The 20,902-nt window shown below is 55.9% G+C and overlaps 1 protein-coding gene and 1 pseudogene across 1 annotated transcript; both read right to left on the bottom strand.

Annotated features, from left to right (window-relative positions):
- Positions 1–188: 188 nt before the first annotated feature.
- LOC136526706 (uncharacterized) lies at positions 189–18,383 on the bottom strand (annotated as a pseudogene).
- A 710-nt stretch (positions 18,384–19,093) lies between these two features.
- Positions 19,094–19,411, bottom strand: LOC136525512 (lysine-rich arabinogalactan protein 19-like). Its single transcript, XM_066518474.1, has one exon. It carries the CDS (start codon positions 19,409–19,411, stop codon positions 19,094–19,096), a length of 318 nt encoding a protein of 105 aa, XP_066374571.1.
- Positions 19,412–20,902: the final 1,491 nt, after the last annotated feature.

Below are 20,902 nucleotides of genomic sequence, written 5' to 3'. Positions count from 1 at the left end.
TTGTGGATTGAAGGGCCATTATATTATGGGATGTCCTACAAACCCAGATAATGCTCCGAAGAAAAGAGGAGGCAGTTGTAGTTTGTGTGGTAAAATGGGACGGAAGAGAGGGAGGCCAATAGTAGCGGTGAAGTAAAAACACAGCATCTGAGGCATCCATATTTATTCTGGCATTCCAAAGGAGAATGGTCCGAACGTGTTGTTCAACGACGTGGCTTGAGTGCTTGTAGTCCAGCAGGAAGCTTCTCAATAGTGTTGATTTGGTGATAGATGGCGTAGTAGAGAAGCTGATCTCTAAACATTGCCGCATTTTCCTGGTTTTGCAGTGAAAGGAGATCAGCAACATTGCAACACAGAGGCAGAGTCTTGGATGACAAAGTAAGTACAATGTTAGGATGTACCGTGAGGATTGGAAGATGGAAAGATTCACCATTCCATAACTCCATGAATTTGATGGCAAAGAATCCACTGTCGGTGGCATCGCCCTGCAGAGGGACAGGTAGGATGGGTCGCCTGAATCGAGTAAACGACTTAAACTTACCATCTGTGGCCTCCTGGAACAGAAGATTGAGCCTTGGAATAATTCTGTTTCCCACGACTTCATGGTAAAGCCTATGGTCATCAGGACTAGAATCGAGTATATCTATTCGGTCATGTATAAGGTTGATGCAGTAAACAGTATAGTGGTCCTCCTCCATAATCGGCAAAAAGAACTGCTAATTCCCAAAAAAAGGTATTAGTAAGGAAACTGTAATTAATATACATTTCATGGAATGAGAAGTAGTACTTACTAGCTTAACATTAGTTGTGTCAACAGCAGCAATGTCACTGTCTAGAATTTCAAGGGCATTATGAAACTGCCACTCTTCGAATTCCTCCTCATCCTCCATATTGACGTATTCCTAGAAAGACAGTTGATACATATTAGTAAGAAACTGAAAATTTGTTGGCACGGTTGTTAGGGTGTTCTTTGTGTGGACTCACCCCAATCCGGTGGGATAGGAACACCCTGTAGCCACCACCATCAGGCATGCGGACTGATTCGTCATGGCTCAAGCATTGAACAAGGTAGGACATAAATTTGCTCGAAAGCTCCTGCTCATCTGTGAAGGAATCTAATATTTCATTGCCAGTGAATTCTATGAACCCTGTGCTGATGAAAACCTGACTGGTATGGGAAAAATGTAGTCGTCAGTAACTTGGAGGATGATACAAAATTTGATAAGGGGTCGTAAGGCGTACTTTAAACTCTTGAGACTGGGGAGGAACTTCTTCCTCACAGCTAGTGCCTTTGACATTGGTACTCGTGTTCGCATTGGATCACCTTTAAATGGCGACACGTACTTGGATGGGCGTCTTGTAAGGCGTTGTGGTTTTGGATAAACAGCAGCAGGTAGGAGGGGCTCATGATCAATGGTGCTATCAGGTCGTAGAACCTGTGCTCATCCGCAAACAGTAAAATTGTAGTAAGCAGCTTGATAAAAAAACAATAATAGGAAATGAACGTGTGGAAGGCACCTCATTAGGAAGCTGATGTTGGGTCTGTGTAAGCACAACAGGATCTGATGTCACCGTGTCGGTTGTTGTAGTTTGTGGATGGGCAGCAGGTAGGAGGGGTTCATCGTCAATGGTGGGATTAGTTCATAGAATCTGTGCTCATCCCCAAATCGTAAAATTGTAGTAAGCGGCTTGATAAAATTACAGTAAAGGGGGAAAGGAACGTGTGGAAGGCACCTTTTCTTGAAGCTGATGTTGGGTCTGAGTAAGCACAGCAGCCTCTGATGTCATCGTGTCAGTTGTTGTAGTTTGTGGGTGGGCAGTAGGTATAACAGATGCACTAATGAGGTCAACTAGAGAATCTAGGTATGAGGTTCCTCCATGAACATTGACATTGGGGCCTGCAGCTGATATAAGTAAGTATTATGATGATATTTGATCAAACAAATTCAAGAAAAAACATACTGCCAATCTGTGATGCTTGTCCAGTGCCTCCTTGGTCCATCGCCTGATCTAGAATTGGAGGAACAACATCACCAATCGTCACATCCGTGTGAACCTGCATATACAAAAATCACATGTGTATTGATTGACTAAGAAAGTTGTATAGTAAATAGTATAGCTATATACTGCAATCTTAATGTGATTGGACATATGGTAACTAGAGATCAAACCGGTGAGTGTTCATGATCCAATTCATGTTCTGACTCGGCATTCGCTGTGGCATCAGTGGGATGTGGTGCCGCTGTGTTCGTGGGACTGTTCTGTAACAGTGGCACATGTGCCTCCTGGTGTATATGTTGGTTAGTGACATATCCTGAAACAAAGAAAATGAAAATTAGTGGAGACATAACTGCAGTTGCATGTTTCATGAGGAATCTGCAACAGGCATATACCAATACAATTAGCAACAGATATCTGATTTCGCCTACCTTCAGGCTGATTTGGCACCTCGATTACATGTGCAGACTGTACGCTATCTCCGTTATGGATATCATGCATGTCAAGATCGTTGGCATCTGCTTCATACATGAATAAATAAATAGGGTAAGATTAACTATTTTTTTGAACAAAAGAGTCAGTAGTGGGTAGATCTGTGGACCTGCACTAGGAGCGGTTGGTTGAGGTTGGTGATCTATGCTGTTATTCTCACAACTCTGGTTCTCCAAAATTGACCGCACCTTTGCAACGAGCTGGTCATGTGAAGCGTGTAGCATTAGTTGTCCCTTGTTTAATAAAGTTGTTGCCTTTTTCGATTTGATATCAAATTGTGCCAGAGCTTGCACTAACAGCTTCCTCTTTGGCTTAGCAACAGTCACATTTACTACTCCACCTAGTTCTGAAAGAATGCTTGGGAACTGTATTGTCGGTGTTTTGGAACCGGGGGTCCCCCTACCGACGGGTGAATTTGTGCTGCGTGCCCCTAATCCCGGATGGTAATGCAAAGAGACACAAGGTTTATACTGGTTCAGGCAATCGAGGCCCTATGTCCAGTCTGAAAGATCGATCTTATGTTCTTTGCATCGGAGTGCTCGTAGTAGGGGGTTACAAGCTAGGTGAGAGAGGGAGCTAGCCCCAGGTCTCGGCAAGGGTGGTGCGGGCTGCTTGAGGCGTTGTTCTCAAGTAGCGTAGAAGTGTGTCGTTCTATCGGTGTGTTCGTTCCCCCCTACGAGGCCCAAGTCCTCTCCTTTTATAGTTGAAGGGAGAACGAGGGTAGTACATGTATCACTATGCGACGTAGTGTCAATAGAAGTGGCACGTCCGAACCCTGTGGCCTGTTCTGGTGGCGGCGTGGCCGTAGGAACGATCCGTCCTTGGAGTACTGGAGCGGCGTGGTTGTCCCATCAGGTCCTGTGCGTCGTGGGAGCCCCGGGAATGTCTCGGAGCGGATGTGACGACGAACGTGCAAGCCCTGGTGGACAGATTGTGCGTGAGGCCGAGGCCTGGTTGGTGACGAGGCTCACGCTGCGGTGGGGGTCTCGGCGGGCACGAACCCCGAGATTGCCGAGGCCCCGGTGCACAGTGCCGAGGCCTTGAGCGGGCGGCGAGTCGCGGGTGCAGCGTTAGGACACAGTGGCTGGTAACCCCTGCCACGCTCTGTCCCAAGTGCTGATTGTGGACACAGTGCCGGGACACAGTTGTCGGTAACCCCCGCCGTGCCCTGTCCCAGCTGGTACGGCGTTGAGCCGCTGTCCGGCGGAGATTGCGGGAGTGGTTGAAAGTATTAATGAGACGTGACGTGCTGTCGAGGTGGGGGCCGACGGACCACGGACAAGCCGACCCCGAGCGACACAGAGAATGAGGCCTCGCGCGAGACGGAGATTAGGCCCCTTGCCGAGGCCTCCTCTGGGGTGCCTCGCACGAAGCGGAGTTGGCGTCGGGATGCCGAGACCTCCTGCTCTATAAATGGGGGCGGTGTGTCCGAGCCCTGTAGCCGGCCACTGTTGTGGTATGGTTGATGGAGTGGCCCCGTCCTTGTCGTGTAGAAGTGACACGCCAGTCGTACTTGATCTTGTGCGTCGTGGGGCTCCAGTACAGCTTGATGCAGGGCATGGCGGGCGTCGTGCTGGTCATCGTGTGATGACATCGTAGGGAGCTGTGGCTCCGCAGACGGCGAGGCCGAGCCATCGTGGGGGGTTCGGAGGACATGGATCCTCAGGCTGCCGAGCCCCTAAAGCATACCGCCGAGGCCTTGGGGGAATTATTGATCCTGGGTGCTGATTCCGAGGCCACAGTATCTCCGACGTGGCTCCCCACGCTGCGTTGTTCTTGGAGCAGGAGTTGGTAGCACAGTGAGGCATGGGCATCAACTATGTGCTTTAGTGGTTAGCACAGTGGCGGGTAACTTCTGCCCAGTCCTGCCTCCTGTCCCGTCGGCCATTCTGCTGTACTGTGCCGAGCATGCGGCCGATGTCAGGGGTAGCAGTTGGCTGAGTTAATGTGACACGACGTTTTGTCAGAGGGGCGGGAGGAGGAAGAGGCAGCGGAGTGCTGCCGAGCCTGCCTCGCACAAGATGGAGAGTCGGCGGCCCGGCCGAGGCCCTTGGTGGGGGGTCGCTCGAGGCCAGCGGTGAGGGGGCCTCGGGCGAGTCGGAGAATCGGCCGAGGCCAGCGGTGTTTAGCTGGTTTCGATTTTTTCGAAGTCTAAGCAGCCGTTTTTTGGTTCGTGCTTAGGGTACCCCTTCTCACTGTATCCGACAGTAGCCCCCGAGCCTTGGGGGGAGTGGAGGCACTCCCCCTGAGGTTCTGATGAGAATTGGCTCTTGATAGTTCCTGTTGGGATGGTGTTTTGTACTTGAGGTTTCGATGGGTGCGCGCGAGCGCACCCACCGGGTGTAGCCCCCGAGGCCCTGGAGGAGTGATTTTACTTCTTCAGGGGCTTTTTTCTCTTTCGAGTGAGGGGTTTTCATTGTGTTTGCCGGGCCCATGGGTGCGAGTTCGGATCGCAGGGCTTCGACGATGCTGCGGAAAGAGCCCCTTAGCCTCCGCCTGGGGCGAGAGGACCGTCAGGGGTTCCCCTGGCTTTTTGTACGGTCCTCGTGCTTCCTTTTCGCTCGGAAGGAGGGGTGGAAGATGCCATGCTACCCTTGGTGGGCATGAGCGATGGCATTTCCGGTGAGCTGTTATCGGGTAAGTCCGAGTGGAGGCTCGTACCCCGTTCGCTGGGGGTCGGCTAGTGGTCCGGAGACGCGCTCCAAGAGTACCGGCGGGTTTCTCCAGTGGGTGCCAAGGCCGTTCGCTGGGCCTCGGTGGCTCGGTGCCTCCCTACGGTGGGATCCCATTCGGAGACCTCCCTGCCGGTCTCGGACACGACACAGGGCGCGCTCGTACAGGCTCGCCCGTAGTTGTCCCTGACTCTTTTGCCCTGGGGCGGCTGTCGAAACCCCTGGGGGCCCAGCCTTCGAACCCCTGGACTGTAACAGACTCGGGTCGCTTGTCTTTATCTTGGGTGCAGGAAGAGCCCCCGAGCCTCCGCATGGAGCGAGAGGGCGGTCGGGGGTCCTCCCGACTTTTTTGTCCGTCTCCCGCACGTCCTTTTTGCTCGGACGGGGGGCTGTTTGCCGAGCCCACTCGTGTGCGAGCCTGAGCCGCTGGGTCTCGACAAAGTTGCAGGAGGAGCCCCCGAGTCTCTCGCACGGAGCGAGAGAGCAGTCAGAGGTCCTCCTGGCTTTTGGTTCGCCCCTCGCGCGTGAGGGTCTATCCGCCGAGCCCCCCTCGGGTGCGAGCCTAGGTCGCGGGGTCTCGGTGTCTTTTGCAGAAGGAGCTCCCTAGCCTCTGCACGGAGCAAGAGGGCCGTCAGGAGATCTTCTGGCTTTTTGAACGACCCTCGCGCTTCCTTTTCGCTCGAAAGGAGGGTTTGTTTTGCCGAGCCCCCTCGTGTGCGAGCCCAAGTCGCTGGGCCTCGGCAATGGTTTGCAGGTAGAGTCCCTTAGCCTCTACGTGGAGCAAGAGGGTCGTCGGGGATTCCCCTGACTTTTTATTCGACCCTCGCGCTTCCTTTTCGCTCGAAAGGAGGGGTGGAACATGCCGCGCTACCCTCGGTGGGCGCGAGCGATGGCATTTCCGGTGAGCTGTTATCGGGTAAGTCCGAGTGGAGGCCAGTACCCCGTTCGCTAGGGGTCAGCTAGTGGTCCGGAGACGCGCTCCAAGAGTACCGGAGGGTTTCTCTAGTGGGTGCCGAGGCCGTTCGCTGGGCCTCGGTGGCTCGGTGCCTCCCTATGGTGGGATCCCATTCAGAGACCTCCCTACCGGTCCTGGACACGACACAGGGCGTCCCAAGCGTTTCGCTTGCTTGGGCCTCGGCCTCGCATAGGCTCGCCCATAGTCGCCCCTAACTCTGTTGCCCTAGGGCGGCTATCAAAACCCCTAAGGGCCCAGCCTTCGAACCCCTGGACCGTAGCGGGCTCGGTGCCCAGTTCCTTTGCCTGAAAGGAATCAGGGGGGTTATTTCTCTCCCTACGGTTAATAACGGCAGACACGTCTTTTGAGGCGGCTTTTTCGGGGAGGCGAAACGGCGCCTGCTGCTGCTGTGGTCGGACGCGACGTGGCATCAGCCGACGGGACGTACCTGCATGCGCGATTAATGAGGAGGGAGTGGGCGCGTGGGCGATAAGACCGGATCTGGATAACCGCGCCGGACTTTTTGGGGAAACTTCCCCGATTTTGTCGCCCGGTGGTTTCGTCTCGTCCCTGCATAAATACGCAAAGAGCCTCGCCCTCCCCTTTCTTACCTTTTCCGCATTTGCTTTCGCTGCCCCTGTGCCATTGCTGAGAGCATAGAGCGCCGGGGAGGAGAAGGGCGAGAGCGAGAAACTGAAAGAAAGAGAGAGAGAGATTACCACCGTAGCAGCGACCTCCACCGCGCAATGGCTGGTGGTCCCGTCATCCTCCTGACGGATCCCTGGGAGCGGTCTGACGTCACTGAGGAGAAGCTGCAGTCGCTCGTGGAGGCCGGTCTTCTTCGCTCGATCACCGACCCTGACGAGCCAGAGTGGATTGCTCCGGGGGATGAGTCGGAGCCGAGGCCGCGCGACGGCTACGTGGTGAGCTTCGTCGTCTTCCATGAGCGAGGCCTCGGGTTGCCGGCGGATAAGTTCATGCGGGCGCTCCCGCACTACTACGGCGTGGAGCTTCACAATTTCAGCCCCAACTCCATCGCGCAGGCGGCCATCTTCGTCGCCATCTGTGAGGGGTACTTGGGGATCGCTCCCCACTGGGAGTTGTGGCTCCACTTGTTCTGAGCGACGTTCACCACCAAGCCGGGGGGAACGAGGGGGGCTCGGAAGGTGCAGAGGGCCGGTGGCTGCACCCTTCACGTGCGCCAAGACCGGCAGTCCCTCTACATCCCGGCCCAGCTATCATCGTCCAACCGTCGTTGGTACGACGGCTGGTTCTACCTCCGCAACGACGACGGAGGACTTCCTCCTTATACCGGGCGGGTTGTAGAGAGTCAACCAGAGAAGTGGGGATACGGCGTCATCAAGGTTGATCAGCCCAGGCTGGAGCCGCTATTGCGGGCCTTGGGGAAGCTACGTGACCACGGCCTTTCGGCGGCCGTGGTTGTGGCGGCCTTTCACCGCCGGAGGGTGTTGCCGCTGATGGCCCGGTGGCGGCGGCTGTTCAAGATGACCCCGCGTGACCCGATTGCCGGTATCAAGATGTCCGCCTTCGCCCTTACCGATGACGAGACCCTACGTCAGGTGAGAGAGGCGGTAGACAGGAAGCCGAGGATCGACGATTTGGTGCCGTTCCCGATGCGCCCTTCGCGGGGGTACATCTCACTGGTGAGTCGGATGTTGCCGATGCTTTCGCGGCCTTCTTGTTTTCCGCCTTTTTTGTCTGCTGTCTTACTTCGTCATTCCTGTAGGGGATAAGGGACGTGCGAGACTCCCCGCCGCCCGTTCCCGAGGACGCCCAGCTGCGAGCCGTGAACAGGGCGCGCGCCGAGGAGGAGAAGAAGAAGAAGGATGCCAAGGAGGCGAAACGCACGAAGAAGCTCCTCGCGCGCGAAAAGCTGGACGCCCGTCGCCGGCGTCAGAAGCTCGACGGCCTCCCGTTGGAGCCGTCTCCCTCGTCGTCGGTGTCGGATTCTTTGGGCGACGGCGACGGGCGCGACATGGGGACGGCCTGCCTGGAACACCTCCCCGACATTAGGGAGATGGTGCCCGGGGCGCCGGCAAGGAGCCTGACGCCCCTAGGAGGAGGAGGTGTCCCAAGGCCGATGGCGGCCCATCCCAGGGCCGAGGTCGACATGCCCGAGGCGTGAGTGTCGAAGGAGCGTGCCGTCAGCCCGATGGGTCCGACGGTGGAGGTGGAGCGAGCGACGGTGGGGCCGACCCCATCGTCTCCGCGAAGGGTCGACGAGGTGCCGGGGTCCGGCGGAGGCCAGCTGGCTCCGGTGGATACCGAGGCCGCGCCGCTGCCACCACCGGCGCCGTTGCAGAGGAGGCTGGCGGTGTCGAAGCGGCTGCATCCCCGTTCGCGGTAAGCGTCTTTTCTTGTGGAGTCCATAGTACTCCCTGTTTGTCCCTTGGTCGCATGCTGACCTTGGGAGTGTCTTTGCTTCCAGCCAGAAGCATCTGGTGGAGGATCCTGCCTTGGCGCCCCGTAAGGCGCTCAAGGTGAACGTTAGCTCCTCCGCCCATTAGGCGGCGGAGGCGCAGGCTGGCATGCAGCGTGGCGCGGCATCGGGCGGGGCCGTTTCGGAGGAGGCGGCTGCCCAGGAAAAGGGTGCCGAGGCGGCCGCGGAGCGAGTGGAGGAGGAGGAGCCCACGCCTCGCGATGTCGTGAGTCTTGGGGCGAAGGAGGCTGGGGCGTCCACCATTGCCGAGGCCATTGAGGGTGAGGCCGGAGCCCCCAAGGCCTCCGAAGTCGGGGCGGTGGATGCTGGGGCCACCGAGGTAGAGATGGTGGAGGCCGGAGCCCCTGGATCCGTCGAGGCCGAGGCGATGGAAGTGGAGACAGAGCAAGTTTTGGCGCCACCCCTGGTTTAGACAATCTCGTCTGATGATTTCTCCCCCGGGAAGGAGGCGGCGGACGTCGAGGCGGCTAGTACCGCGGAGCAGCCAGTCCCAGATCCTGCCGAGGGGAGTTCGGCCCTTGCCCGGCTGCGGCCCGAGCCCCATGGGTGGAACTTCCCGCGTGTTTTCTGGCGGGACCAGGCTGATCCCGAGGGGGAGCCGGTGTTCGCCCTTGAAGATATCGCAGAGGGGGGCGGTGGGATACCCTCGAGCAGTACCGCCAACTTGCAGTGCGATCGCTGCAGACCGCGATGACTATTGTGGGACGGGACTTGCCCGGTGTCACCCAGGTAAGTACTTTTCCTCTCTCGTGCCACGTTGTTTCCTCTCCGAGCCCCCTCGCAATGTTTGACGCGCGTTTTTTGCTTTGCCTCTTTAGGAGCTCGAGACCCGATCCCTTGGGAAATCGGTATTCCTACGAAGGGAGAGGGATATCTAGGACCAGCTCCGGCGGCAGACAGGCCTGCTCGCCGATGCTCAGGGGCTTTTGTCGGCGCAGAGCACGGAAGTGGAGGACCTTCGCCTTCGTTGTGCTGACCTTCAGGCCGAGTTGGCCACGGCTAAGGAGCAGTCTGCCCCTCTGGTAGCGAAGATCAAGGAACTGGAGGAGGAGCGAGACGCCTTCAGGTCTCGGGCCCAAGAAGCGACGACCTCTATCAAGGCCATAGCCGGGCAGCTAGGTGCGGAGCAGAGCGAGCATCAGCTGACCAAAGTCGCCTTGGCCGAGGCTACCAAGGCGGCCGAGGCCTCTCGGGCCGAGGCCTTAGATTGGAAGAGCAAGGCCGAGCGTAAGTTCCGCCGAATCGTGCTCTTAGTTCTTTTTGTTCTGGTTCGCGTTTGACTTCTGACCCCTTGTTGCAACGTAGATCTGGAGAAAGAGGCCTCCCAGGCGGCTGAGGCCTCCATTGCAGCACAAGCGGTGCTGGATGTTGAGGTCCGGGAGCACGAGGTGCTGCGCAGCGCAGTCCGTACCGCCTGCGAGGCCCTAGACGTCGAGGGGGTCCAATCGGCCAGCTCCCTTGGGAGCCGCTTGATTGCGTTGAGCGGCCGCGTCCATGAGAGGCTCCGGGGGGCGTTGCACACGGGCGTCAAGCGTGCCCTGGCCGTCGTCTCCTCGCACTACGCTATCAACCTCGAGGCTGTCAGCGACGGCTACGTGTTGCCAGAAGATGACGAGGAAGCTGACGTGGAGGTCACGAAGCTGTTGGAGGCGGCCGAGGCACCTGGCGCGGCGCTGGCTGGTCTATTTGAAGAAGAGGTGGTCCCTCCCGCGCCGGCCGCCGATCCTTGAGCTTTGACCTGGGCCGAAAGGGGCCATGTAACCGAATTGAGTTAGTTGCCGTATCGTGACGTTTTTGTGGCCGTTGAGGCCTTTAAAGTATTTGCGTACATGGGTCTTTTAACCGTTTTCTGTTCTACTTCCGAGCCTGTGCCCTCTGTCTCGATCTTGGGAACCCGCAAAGAAATCCCTCGGAACCTAAGCCGTCCTTTGGCGAAGGGTGGTGAGGGAGCTGCCGTAGCCCAGAGGCGTAGGCCGTTCTCACGACTCGACCGGCCCTTTGGCCTCGAGACAAGCTTTTGGTCTTTGGGTTTCTTGTGAAGGTCCCGTCGGAGCGCGAGAGAGTTTGGCGTAGAAATTTTTTGAAAGATCATTAACAAACAGTGTTCGGGACTTAGGGGGTTCCCCCTTTTTAGCCCCCGAGGGAGGCTCGGCTTTGCAGAGGCAGAGCCGAGTCTTCCTTATAGCGCTATTGAGACGTCGAGCCCCTATCGATAGACAAGCTCTCTGTATGGAACTTCCTCGGAGCCTACGTTGTCCTTTGGGTGAAAAGGTGGTGAGGGAGCTGCTGTAGCCCGGAGGCATGGGCCGTTCTCACGGCTCGGCCGGCCTTTTCGCCTTTGAGACGATCGTACTGTCCTTAGGTTCTATACAGTCGACTTGTCTATAAGGGGGGAGGTTCCCCTTGATGGGGGTTTCTCAAAAAATTATAACAACTAAGAACGCTTCTTTATTGCATTTCGAGAAACAATGTAAACGACGTTTGGAAATTTAAGGGTAGAAACGACGTAGCTGTTCTATGTTCCAAGCGTTGGTGAAGATTTCGCCCTTCTCGTTGGCTAACTTGTAGGTCCCGGGCTTCAGCACTTGGGCGACGATGTATGGCCCTTCCCAGGGTGGGGTCAGTTTGTGGCGGCCCTTGTTGCTCTGCCTCAGTCTCAGCACCAGGTCGCCCACCTTCAGCTCTCGGCTTTGGATGCGCCGGGCTTGGTAGCATCGTAGGGCTTGCTGGTACCTGGCTGAGTGTAGTAGCGCGACGTCTCGGGCTTCCTCCAGTTGGTCAAGGGCGTCTTCGTGGGCGGTGCGGTTGCTTTGCTCATTGTACGCCTGTAGCCTCGGTGAACCGTACTCTAAGTCAGTGGGGAGGATGGCCTCGGCTCCATAGACCAGGAAGAACGGTGTGAATCCCGTGGCTCGGCTCGGGGTGTTTCGTAGGCTCCAGACGACTGACGGGAGTTCGTCAAGCCATTTCTTGCCAAACTTCTTCAACCGGTTGAATATTCTTGGCTTAAGGCCTTGTAGGATCATGCCGTTGGCACGTTCTACTTGGCCGTTCGTCCTTGGGTGTCCTACGGCTGACCAGGCCACCCGGATGTGGTGGTCGTCGCAGAACATTAGGAACTTGCGACCGGTGAATTGCGTCCCATTATCAGTGATGATGGTGTTAGGAACCCCAAACCTGTGGATGATGTCCGTAAAGAACAGCACCGCTTGCTCGGATTTGATCTGGGTGATCGGACGAGCCTCGATCCATTTGGAGAATTTGTCGATGGCTACCAGCAGATGGGTATAGCCCCCGGGTGCCTTCTGCAGAGGCCCAACCATGTCCAGCCCCCACACAGCGAATGGCCATGTGATGGGGATGGTTTGGAGGGCTTGGGCCGGGAGGTGCGTCTGTCGAGCGTAGTACTGGCATCCCTCGCAGGAGCGTACTATCTTCGTGGCGTCGGCCACCGCCATTGGCCAATAGAAACCTTGTCGGAAGGCGTTACCCACGAGCGCCCGAGGCGCCGCGTGGTGCCCGCAGACTCCCGCGTGCAAGTCCCAAAGTAGGGAGTGCCCAGCCTTGGTGGTGATGCATCGTTGGAGAATACCCGATGGGCTACGCCTATACAACTCGCCGTTGCAGAGGACGTAAGTCTTGGCTCGTCGCGCAAGCCATCGGGCCTCAGTTCTGTCCGCAGGAAGTTCTCCTCGAATGAGGCGATCAAGGAAAGGGACTCGCCAGTCCGTTCCTTGGTCGACCTTGGGAGGCTCTGCGTCAATCGCCATGGCCTCGGGCTCGGCTGGCGGGGTCTCGGTGGCCGAGGGGGCCTCGGGCCCTGCGTTGGGCTCGGCCGATGCGCCCTCTTCCATTGCCGAGGCATAGTCGATGGATGGCTTGTGGAGGTCTCTGGCGAAGACGTTCGGGGGGACGGGGGCTCGTGCCGACGCCATTTTTGCCAGTTCATCCGCGGCTTCGTTGAACTTTCGCGCAACGTGGTTGAGTTCGAGACCGTCGAACTTGTTTTCTAGGCGACGTACCATCGCGCAGTACGCCTTCATTTTGGGGTCATGGCAGCTTGACTCTTTCATCACCTAATCGACGACGAGCTGGGAATCACCCCGTACGTCGAGACGTCGCACTCCAAGCTCGATGGCAGTTTGCAGGCCGTTGACGAGGGCCTCGTATTCGGCGACATTGTTGGAGGCGGCGACCCTTCTTCTTTTTCTTGGGGACGCGGGTGGGTGAGGCCTCAGGGGCCTCATCCTTCTGCTTCCCCTTGGCGTCGTTGTTGGGGAAGATGGCCCCAACCGCTTCTTCGCCCGAGGCGAAGTTGGTGGCGATGTCGAGGAGTGCGGCCGCTGTGGTTGGTACGTTCCGGCCCAATTCTCAGACTAGGTCTTGGCAGGAGGTGCCAGAGAGGAACGCTTGGACGATTTCCGAGTCACCGACGCGGGGCAACTCGGTGCATTTCTTGGAGAAGCGCCGGATGAAATCTCGAAGAGATTCGTCTGGCTTCTAGCGGCAACCTTTGAGGTCCCAGGAGTTCCTGGGGCGCACATAGGTGCCCTGGAAATTCCCGACGAAGACCCTCACCAAGTCGCGCCAGTCGTGGATCTGTGCGGGAGGAAGGTGTTCGAGCCAGGCTCGTGCTGAGTCTGATAAGAACAAAGGGAGGTTGCGGATGATGAGCAGGTCATCCAGCAGGTCATCCTCCGCCCCGCCTAGCTGACAAGCCAGACGATAATCGGCCAGCCATAGCTCGGGGTTCGTCTCGCCGCTATACTTCGTGAGGTTGGCAGGTTGCTGGAACCAGGCTGGGAAGCGAGCGTTGCGAATGGCTCTGCTAAAGACCCGAGGGCCCGGTGGCTCGGGAGAAGGACTGCGGTCCTCTTCACTGTCGTAGCGACCGCCTCGATGCGGGTGGTAGCCCCGAGCGGCTCCGTCGCCATGGCGCCGTCGTCTGCCAACTACTTCGTGGTCGCCTTGTGCCTCATGCTGGTCTCCAGGTCGATCGCGCACCGAGGGGGCCTTGTTGGCCGCCGGCGCGCGAGCGGGCTCGGGACGGACCGAGGCATCTTGGCCCCGGCGAGGTCACACCGTGGGTTGCTCCGAAGTGTCTCCGCGCCGGCGGAGGCGGAACTTTCGGCCTACTGTACCGCAGCGGTCTCGAGGAGGTCACGGAGCTCTTCGCGGACCCGTCGCCCCTCGGTGGTGGAGGGCTCGGGCATTGCTCGGACCAGCATCGTGGCCGCGGCGACATTCTGGCTAGCCCGATTAAAGATTGGGGGCGGCTCTCCCCCCTCGTTGTCGTTGATGCGGTGATGGACGTTGCGGGCCCTCCCTCGGGCCCCTCCGCCCTCACCACGCCCTTGCTGCTCCTGCTCAAGAGAGTCCTGAAGCTGCTGCAGGAGGAGTCGGTCTTGTTCGACCTTGGCTTGAAGCTCGTGGAGCTGCTCCAGGTCTGGGCGTCGATGCCCCCCGCGGACGGGGTTCTCGTTTCGCGCCGCCGGGGCTACAAGACGCGGAGGCGTGGCATCGCCCGCCCTTGACTGGGGTGGGGGATGGTTGCCTGTCCCTTCGTCTTCTTCGCCCGCCCTTGGCATCCCGAGCCCGACGTGGAAGCACTCGCGAGATGGATCGTAAGTCCCTTCATCGTCGGAGTCGGAATAGCCGAGGCAGTAGTCGCTTGCGGCCAAGAATTGGCGCAACGCCCCGGGGTTGTGGAGTTCGGAGAAATCCACCCCGGGCCATGCCTTGTCCTCGTCCGAGGAGTCGAAGTGGATGCTCAGGTCGAGAGCGAAGCGCTGGCGACGTTCCGAGGGGTGCTCGTGAGCGGCAGTGTAGGCGTAGGCATAAGAGGCGGCGGCATCCCGTAACCCAAAGGGGTATGAGGACGGTGCCGTCTCCATATTCTGCCCTGCCGGGGTCGACCCCTCGGGGAGTGGTGGAGTAGAACTAGACGACTGGGCGTCGTCGTGAGCCACCGGCGATTTTCCTTTATCCAGGCTTAGGCCAGACAGGTTCCCAGCCAGGGACCCCGTACCAACAGCTGGTCGTAGGACGTCGGCGGGGAGTGGCGTGCCGCCCTGGGTTCGCGTAGCGTCGGGGTGGCATTCATTGCGTCGTGCCTGGCGAGCGCGGCGAGAGCGGCTGCCCGGGCGCCGCCTGCGTCTGGGCTACCGGGGCGTGACCTCATCGTTGGATGGTGGGGCTCGAGGGGCGAGGAGCACCATGTCATACTCATGCCCTAGAGACATGAACTCTAGGCTCCCGAACCAAACTATGGTGCCAAGACGTAATGGTCGTATGGGGTCTACCATCCGGGTCCTGCTGGGACGATGAAGCTAACACGCAGCGTCCCCTACCTGGTGCGCCAACTGTCGGTGTTTTGGAACCGGGGGTCCCTCTACCGACGGGTGAATTTGTGCTGCGTGCCCCTAATCCCGGATGGTAATGCAAAGAGACACAAGGTTTATACTGGTTCAGACAATCGAGGCCCTACGTCCAGTCTGACAGATCGATCTTATGTTCTTTGCATCGGAGTGCTCGTAGTAGGGGGTTACAAGCTAGGTGAGAGAGGGAGCTAGCCCCAGGTCTCGGCGAGGGTGGTGCGGGCTGCTTGAGGCGTTGTTCTCAAGTAGCGTAGAAGTGTGTCGTTCTATCGGTGTGTTCGTTCCCCCCTACGAGGCCCAAGTCCTCTCCTTTTATAGTTGAAGGGAGAACAGGGGTAGTACATGTATCACTATGCGACGTAGTGTCAATAGAAGTGGCACGTCCGAACCCTGTGGCCTGTTCTGGTGGCGGCGTGGCCGTAGGAGCGATCCGTCCTTGGAGTACTGGAGCGGCGTGGTTGTCCCATCAGGTCCAGTGCGTCGTGGGAGCCCCGGGAATGTCTCGGAGCGGATGTGACGGCGAACGTGCAAGCCCTGGTGGACAGATTGTGCGCGAGGCCGAGGCCTGGTTGGTGACGAGGCTCACACTGCGGTGGGGGTCTCGGCGGGCACGAACCCCGAGATTGCTGAGGCCTCGGTGCACAGTACCGAGGCCTTGAGCGGGCGGCGAGTCGCGGGTGCAGCGTTAGGACACAGTGGCTGGTAACCCCCGCCACGCTCTGTCCCAGGTGCTGATCGTGGACACAGTGCCGGGACACAATTGTCGGTAACCCCCGCCGTGCCCTGTCCCAGCTGGTACGGCGTTGAGCCGCTGTCCGGCGGAGATTGCGGGAGTGGTTGAAAGTATTAATGAGACATGACGTGCTGTCGAGGTGGGGGCCGACGGACCACGGACAAGCCGGCCCTGAGCGACACAGAGAATGAGGCCTCGCGCGAGACGGAGATTAGGCCCCTTGCCGAGGCCTCCTCTGGGGTGCCTCGCACGAAGCGGAGTTGGCGTCGGGATGCCGAGACCTCCTGCTCTATAAACGGGGGCGGTGTGTCCGAGCCCTGTAGCCGGCCACTGTTGTGGTATGGTTGATGGAGTGGCCCCGTCCTTGTCGTGTAGAAGTGACGCGCCGGTCATACTTGATCTTGTGCGTCGTGGGGCTCCAGTACAGCTTGATGCAGGGCATGGCGGGCGTCGTGCTGGTCATCATGTGATGACGTCGTAGGGAGCTGTGGCTCCGCAGACGGCGAGGCCGAGCCATCGTGGGGGGTTCGGCGGACATGGATCCTCAGGCTGCCGAGCCCCTGAAACATACCGCCGAGGCCTTAGGGGGAATTATTGATCCTGGGTGCTGATTCCGAGGCCACAGTATCTCCGACGTGGCTCCACACGCTGCGTTGTTCTCGGAGCAGGAGTTGGTAGCACAGTGAGGCATGGGCGTCAACTATGTGCTTTAGTGGTTAGCACAGTGGCGGGTAACTTCTGCCCAGTCCTGCCTCCTGTCCCGTCGGCCATTCTGCTGTACTGTGCCGAGCATGCGGCCGATGTCAGGGGCAGCAGTTGGCTGAGTTAATGTGACACGACGTTTTGTCAGAGGGGCGGGAGGAGGAAGAGGCAGCGGAGTGCTGCCGAGCCTGCCTCGCGCGAGACGGAGAGTCGGCGGCCCGGCCGAGGCCCTTGGTGGGGGGTCGCTCGAGGCCAGCGGTGAGGGGGCCTCGGGCAAGTCGGAGAATCGGCCGAGGCCAGCAGTGTTTAGCTGGTTTCGATTTTTTCGAAGTCTAAGCAGCCGTTTTTTTATTCGTGCTTAGGGTACCCCTTCTCAGTGTACCCGACATGTATATTAGTCACAGGTTGTATGTTTTCTTGGTTTTCTGGAATAGAATAATGAGGCATGTAGTAAACCGTATCATTGATGTCCCTAAGCTGCCCACAGAAAATGGAAATAGGTAAGTGGCAGTAAATAGGCATTGACACAGAGGACTGCATTTAAAAATGGGGGACATTAGTTACTGTGTCTCACCGGTAATCGCCCAAATGTGACCTTTCCTTGGTAGTCCTTTGTCTTGTCAGCAGCAATTATTTGTTTGATCAAATCTTGATTAAAGTACTTGGCACGGGGAATATCCTTGTGATTGATCTGGTGGTTGCAGCGTAAGTTATCCAAATAAACTATCTACACCGAGAAAAATGGAAATATGGGAGAATAAGTTTACTGTAATACATGTGGGTACCTAATTAGCTATCATAATATTTGAAGGAATAATATGTATGATAAATGGGAAACTCACCAACAGAAAATTCGCGCATCCTGTAATTGAAGGCGAAACTTTTGTTGTTCTATCAAGTCGCCACGTGCATGCAGCATCTCGGATTTCATCAGTAACAGCCTTGCACCAGTTCAAAGTGGGTAGTCGAGACAAATTCCTAGCCAAATAAACATCTTTCGCCCTGATGTTGTTGTCCGAGGAAGGAAACAACAGCTTGTTAGAAGCGATCATGAAGAAAATTTTCATGCACATGACATCGTCAAGCATCCTAGATTCTAACTCAATGTCGGCCTCCTAGATCTCTTGCAGATACTTGGTGTGCACATCCTCATCTTCTTGTAAACCAATAAAATCCTTGAAAGCAGACAGGGCCTTGCATGCTTCCTGGTTTGTGTGTAGAGATAATTCTTCGCCACTGTCTGGAATGCCAAACGCTTGCTTAACAGCAAAAGGGTTGATATGTATAACCCTATCTTTACCAAGAACCAATACCATAGTATCAGGGTCTAGCCTGTCATACAAATACTTCAACATTTCTCTGCTAACTAGCTTGTCTGTTCGGATCTGGAGGAGGCCACCAAAATTCATATTATTGATTCTGGTACGCTGGCTCATGGTAAGGAGATCAATAAATGAGATGAAAATTGAAGGTGCACAACGAACAGTTAGGGCATTCAGATATTTGGTAACCTTTTGCTGTTTAGGCTGTAGAAAGGAGACAGGACTTGTGTAATTGTTCAAAATAAGTGCTAATTAATACAAAAGCATGAAAAGAAGGAACCATTGTGGTAAGAATGTAATGGAATACTGTTTGGGAGGGGCATTTAGTCGCAACAGTATACCTTCATATGTGGTTCCGTGCGAGGGGCATTTTTCTTCTGCAGTTTTCCATCTCTGCGTGCATTGACCACAACATTTGTAGTACGACGTTGATTATTGTTCGTTACCGGGTGCCTAGTTGGGAGTTGCATGAAGTCGTCATCATCATCGTCCTCCTCTGATCGAGGGTGTGCCGATGGTCCTGGACAATGTGGTGGCTGCTGATGAACTGGTTGAGGTGGTAGTGTCTGAGATACACCAGTAACGTCACTTATATCAATGTGGAAATCCTCCTGTGTGGTGTGCAGGGTGAATGATTTCAATCTCCCCTGAACAAGTTTAGGAGGCCTCATTTCCTGTGAAAGAATAAACAGTAAGCCATATGGTAAGCATATTTACGACAATAGTATGAATACGTTGCAGTAAGAAATATTGACGAGAATTTGTACCGAAACTTTTTTGAAAGTTTTTGCACTAAAAATAGTTACGAGAACTTACAGTAATATTTATGAGAAATATTTTGCACTGAGAATGGATACGAGAAATTACAGTATATTTACGAGACATGTGGACAGTGAATATAGTTACTAAAATTGATGGTAAAATTTAGTTAGAATGATCAAATTTACCATAAACAGTAACATTAATTACTACTTAAACTAGCTAGAATGATCCGCACAATTTTGGTTGAAAGCAGGAACATCAATTGCTAAGTAAAAATCACAAGAATCATGAAAACTTATGCAGCTCGGTTTGAGATGCCAACTCAGACCAACAATGTGCATTGGTAAACAGGGACTGCGAAGGCAAACAGAAAAGAAAAATAAAAAATTGTTCACGGAAACAAAATTTGCAGTGGGCATCAGAGAACCAAGTATGTACAGTGTAAAATTGACACATGGATAAGATAAATCACCTCCGTAGCCTCTCTGCTAGCCTGATGTGGATCTGCAGAGTAGAGACGAGCAGGCAGTTTCCCGGCGTGGATGTTTGGGGCCTCTGCAGCAGCCACTTCCAATGGAGGATTGGGGCCTCCCTAGCAGCCAATAAGAGCACTGGATCTTCAATGGCAAGCAGGTGCGGGGGCGAGGGGAAGGGCGACGGCAAATCCGATCAGGATCTTCAATGGCAAGCAGGTGCGGGGGCGAGGGGAAGGGCGACAGGAGCGGGGGGCGAGACGCGGGGGCGAGGGGAAGGGCGGCAGGAGCGGCGGGCGATGGCAAATCTGATCAGGATCTTCAATGGCAAGCAGATGCGGGGGCGAGGGGAAGGGCGGCATGAGCGGGGGGCGAGCCGCGGGTGCGGGGGAAGAGGCGAGAGGCGCGACGAAGAGGGCGGCGACGGCGGCAGGCACCATCTGGAGCGGCGAATGAGGATTCATTGCGGTGAATGAGGATCCATTGAGGGGAGCGGTGAATGAGGATTGAGACGCTGAGGTCGGACCGGATCAGCCCGGCGCGGCACAGCGACCCGGCTACAAAATATCATATTCTACAGCCAGCTACAGAGAAACATATATATATATATATATATATATATATATATATATATATATATATATATATATATATATATATAGAACTACTATCCTGTAGCTGGCTACAGAATAACTTATTCTGTAGCCACTTTGAGTTACGATAATTACTATGTTATTTTACGAGATTATAGTAACTCCTTACTAAGTGGTTTAATATAACGTTATGGTAAATATCCCCATGTGTTATAGTAACCCAACTATCGTAAATATGTATTTATATTATGGTAAATTAGTATATAAAATTATAGTAAATGGAGGTGGCTACAGAATAACAGAATAACTTATTTTGTAGCCGGCTACTGAATAGCCTCTCCTATATATACGCCTTCTATATATATATATATATATATATATACCCTCAGGTGTGATGGGTGCATGCAGGTAGTGTACATACGCCTTCTAGTATAGTATATACAGCAGGAATTAATTGAAGAATGGGAAAAGGCATCGAGTCGGATGAGTACGGTGGCCACAAGCGCACAAGGTTCCCCTGCCTCGCCACTGCGCGCTGCGTAGTGGCGGCCGTGGTGAGTGTGCTCACCGTCGCCGTGGTCGTGATGGTGATCATCGTCGCCCTCCGCCCCGAGAAGGTCATCTTCTCCATTCCCCACCAATGTACATCGTGGCAGACCGTCTATGGTGGGATATGATGTCCCGGGTCGTATGACGGCCAGTAGCGAGCATGCGCCAATCCCCATCAGGGTCGGCGGCAGGGCGACCTCGGCGGTCAACACAAACGCCGGCACGGCGACCTCGACGAAGACGGCGGGACAGGTTATCATCAACGACCCCGACCCCGACCCCGACCCCGACACACGGCACCACGGAGACGACGACCTACTCTCCAGTGAAAAATGTCAACTTTCTTGTTATCTTCACCGCCGATAACCCCAGCGGCCGCGCCGACGTCTCGGGAGAAAACGTCACCATCCGCGTGCTCGACATGCCTAACTACGGGTCTCCGTCTTTCTCTTTCCAAACAACAACATCGACGGAGATCGTCACGTCTGAGCTGCAGGACGATTTCTCAGTGAACCGGCAGACCTCGCACACGCTGAGGAAGTGGATCCCCGTCGACAACGCGGACGTCCTGTACTACCTCGCGGATATGTACGGAGGGTGGACCAGCTTCACGGCGATGGTGCACGTGACCGCGACGCCATCTCATCTGGGGCCCGGGCCTCTATGAATGGAGGGGATGAACCCCAGATTTACTACTGCTGGCCGGTGATCGTCGCTCGGCAGGTCCAGCGGCTACGACAGGTCGACATCTTGCCGGCCGGAGAAAGAGATGGATTCTAATGTTTCATACTCATGGCCGCCCCCAGCGCCGGT

Source organism: Miscanthus floridulus, chromosome 19, assembly GCF_019320115.1.
Source record: "Miscanthus floridulus cultivar M001 chromosome 19, ASM1932011v1, whole genome shotgun sequence".
Classification (NCBI taxonomy): domain Eukaryota; kingdom Viridiplantae; phylum Streptophyta; class Magnoliopsida; order Poales; family Poaceae; genus Miscanthus; species Miscanthus floridulus.
The sequence above is the reverse complement of the archived record's forward strand: the minus strand, read 5'-3'. Positions and strand labels throughout refer to the sequence as shown.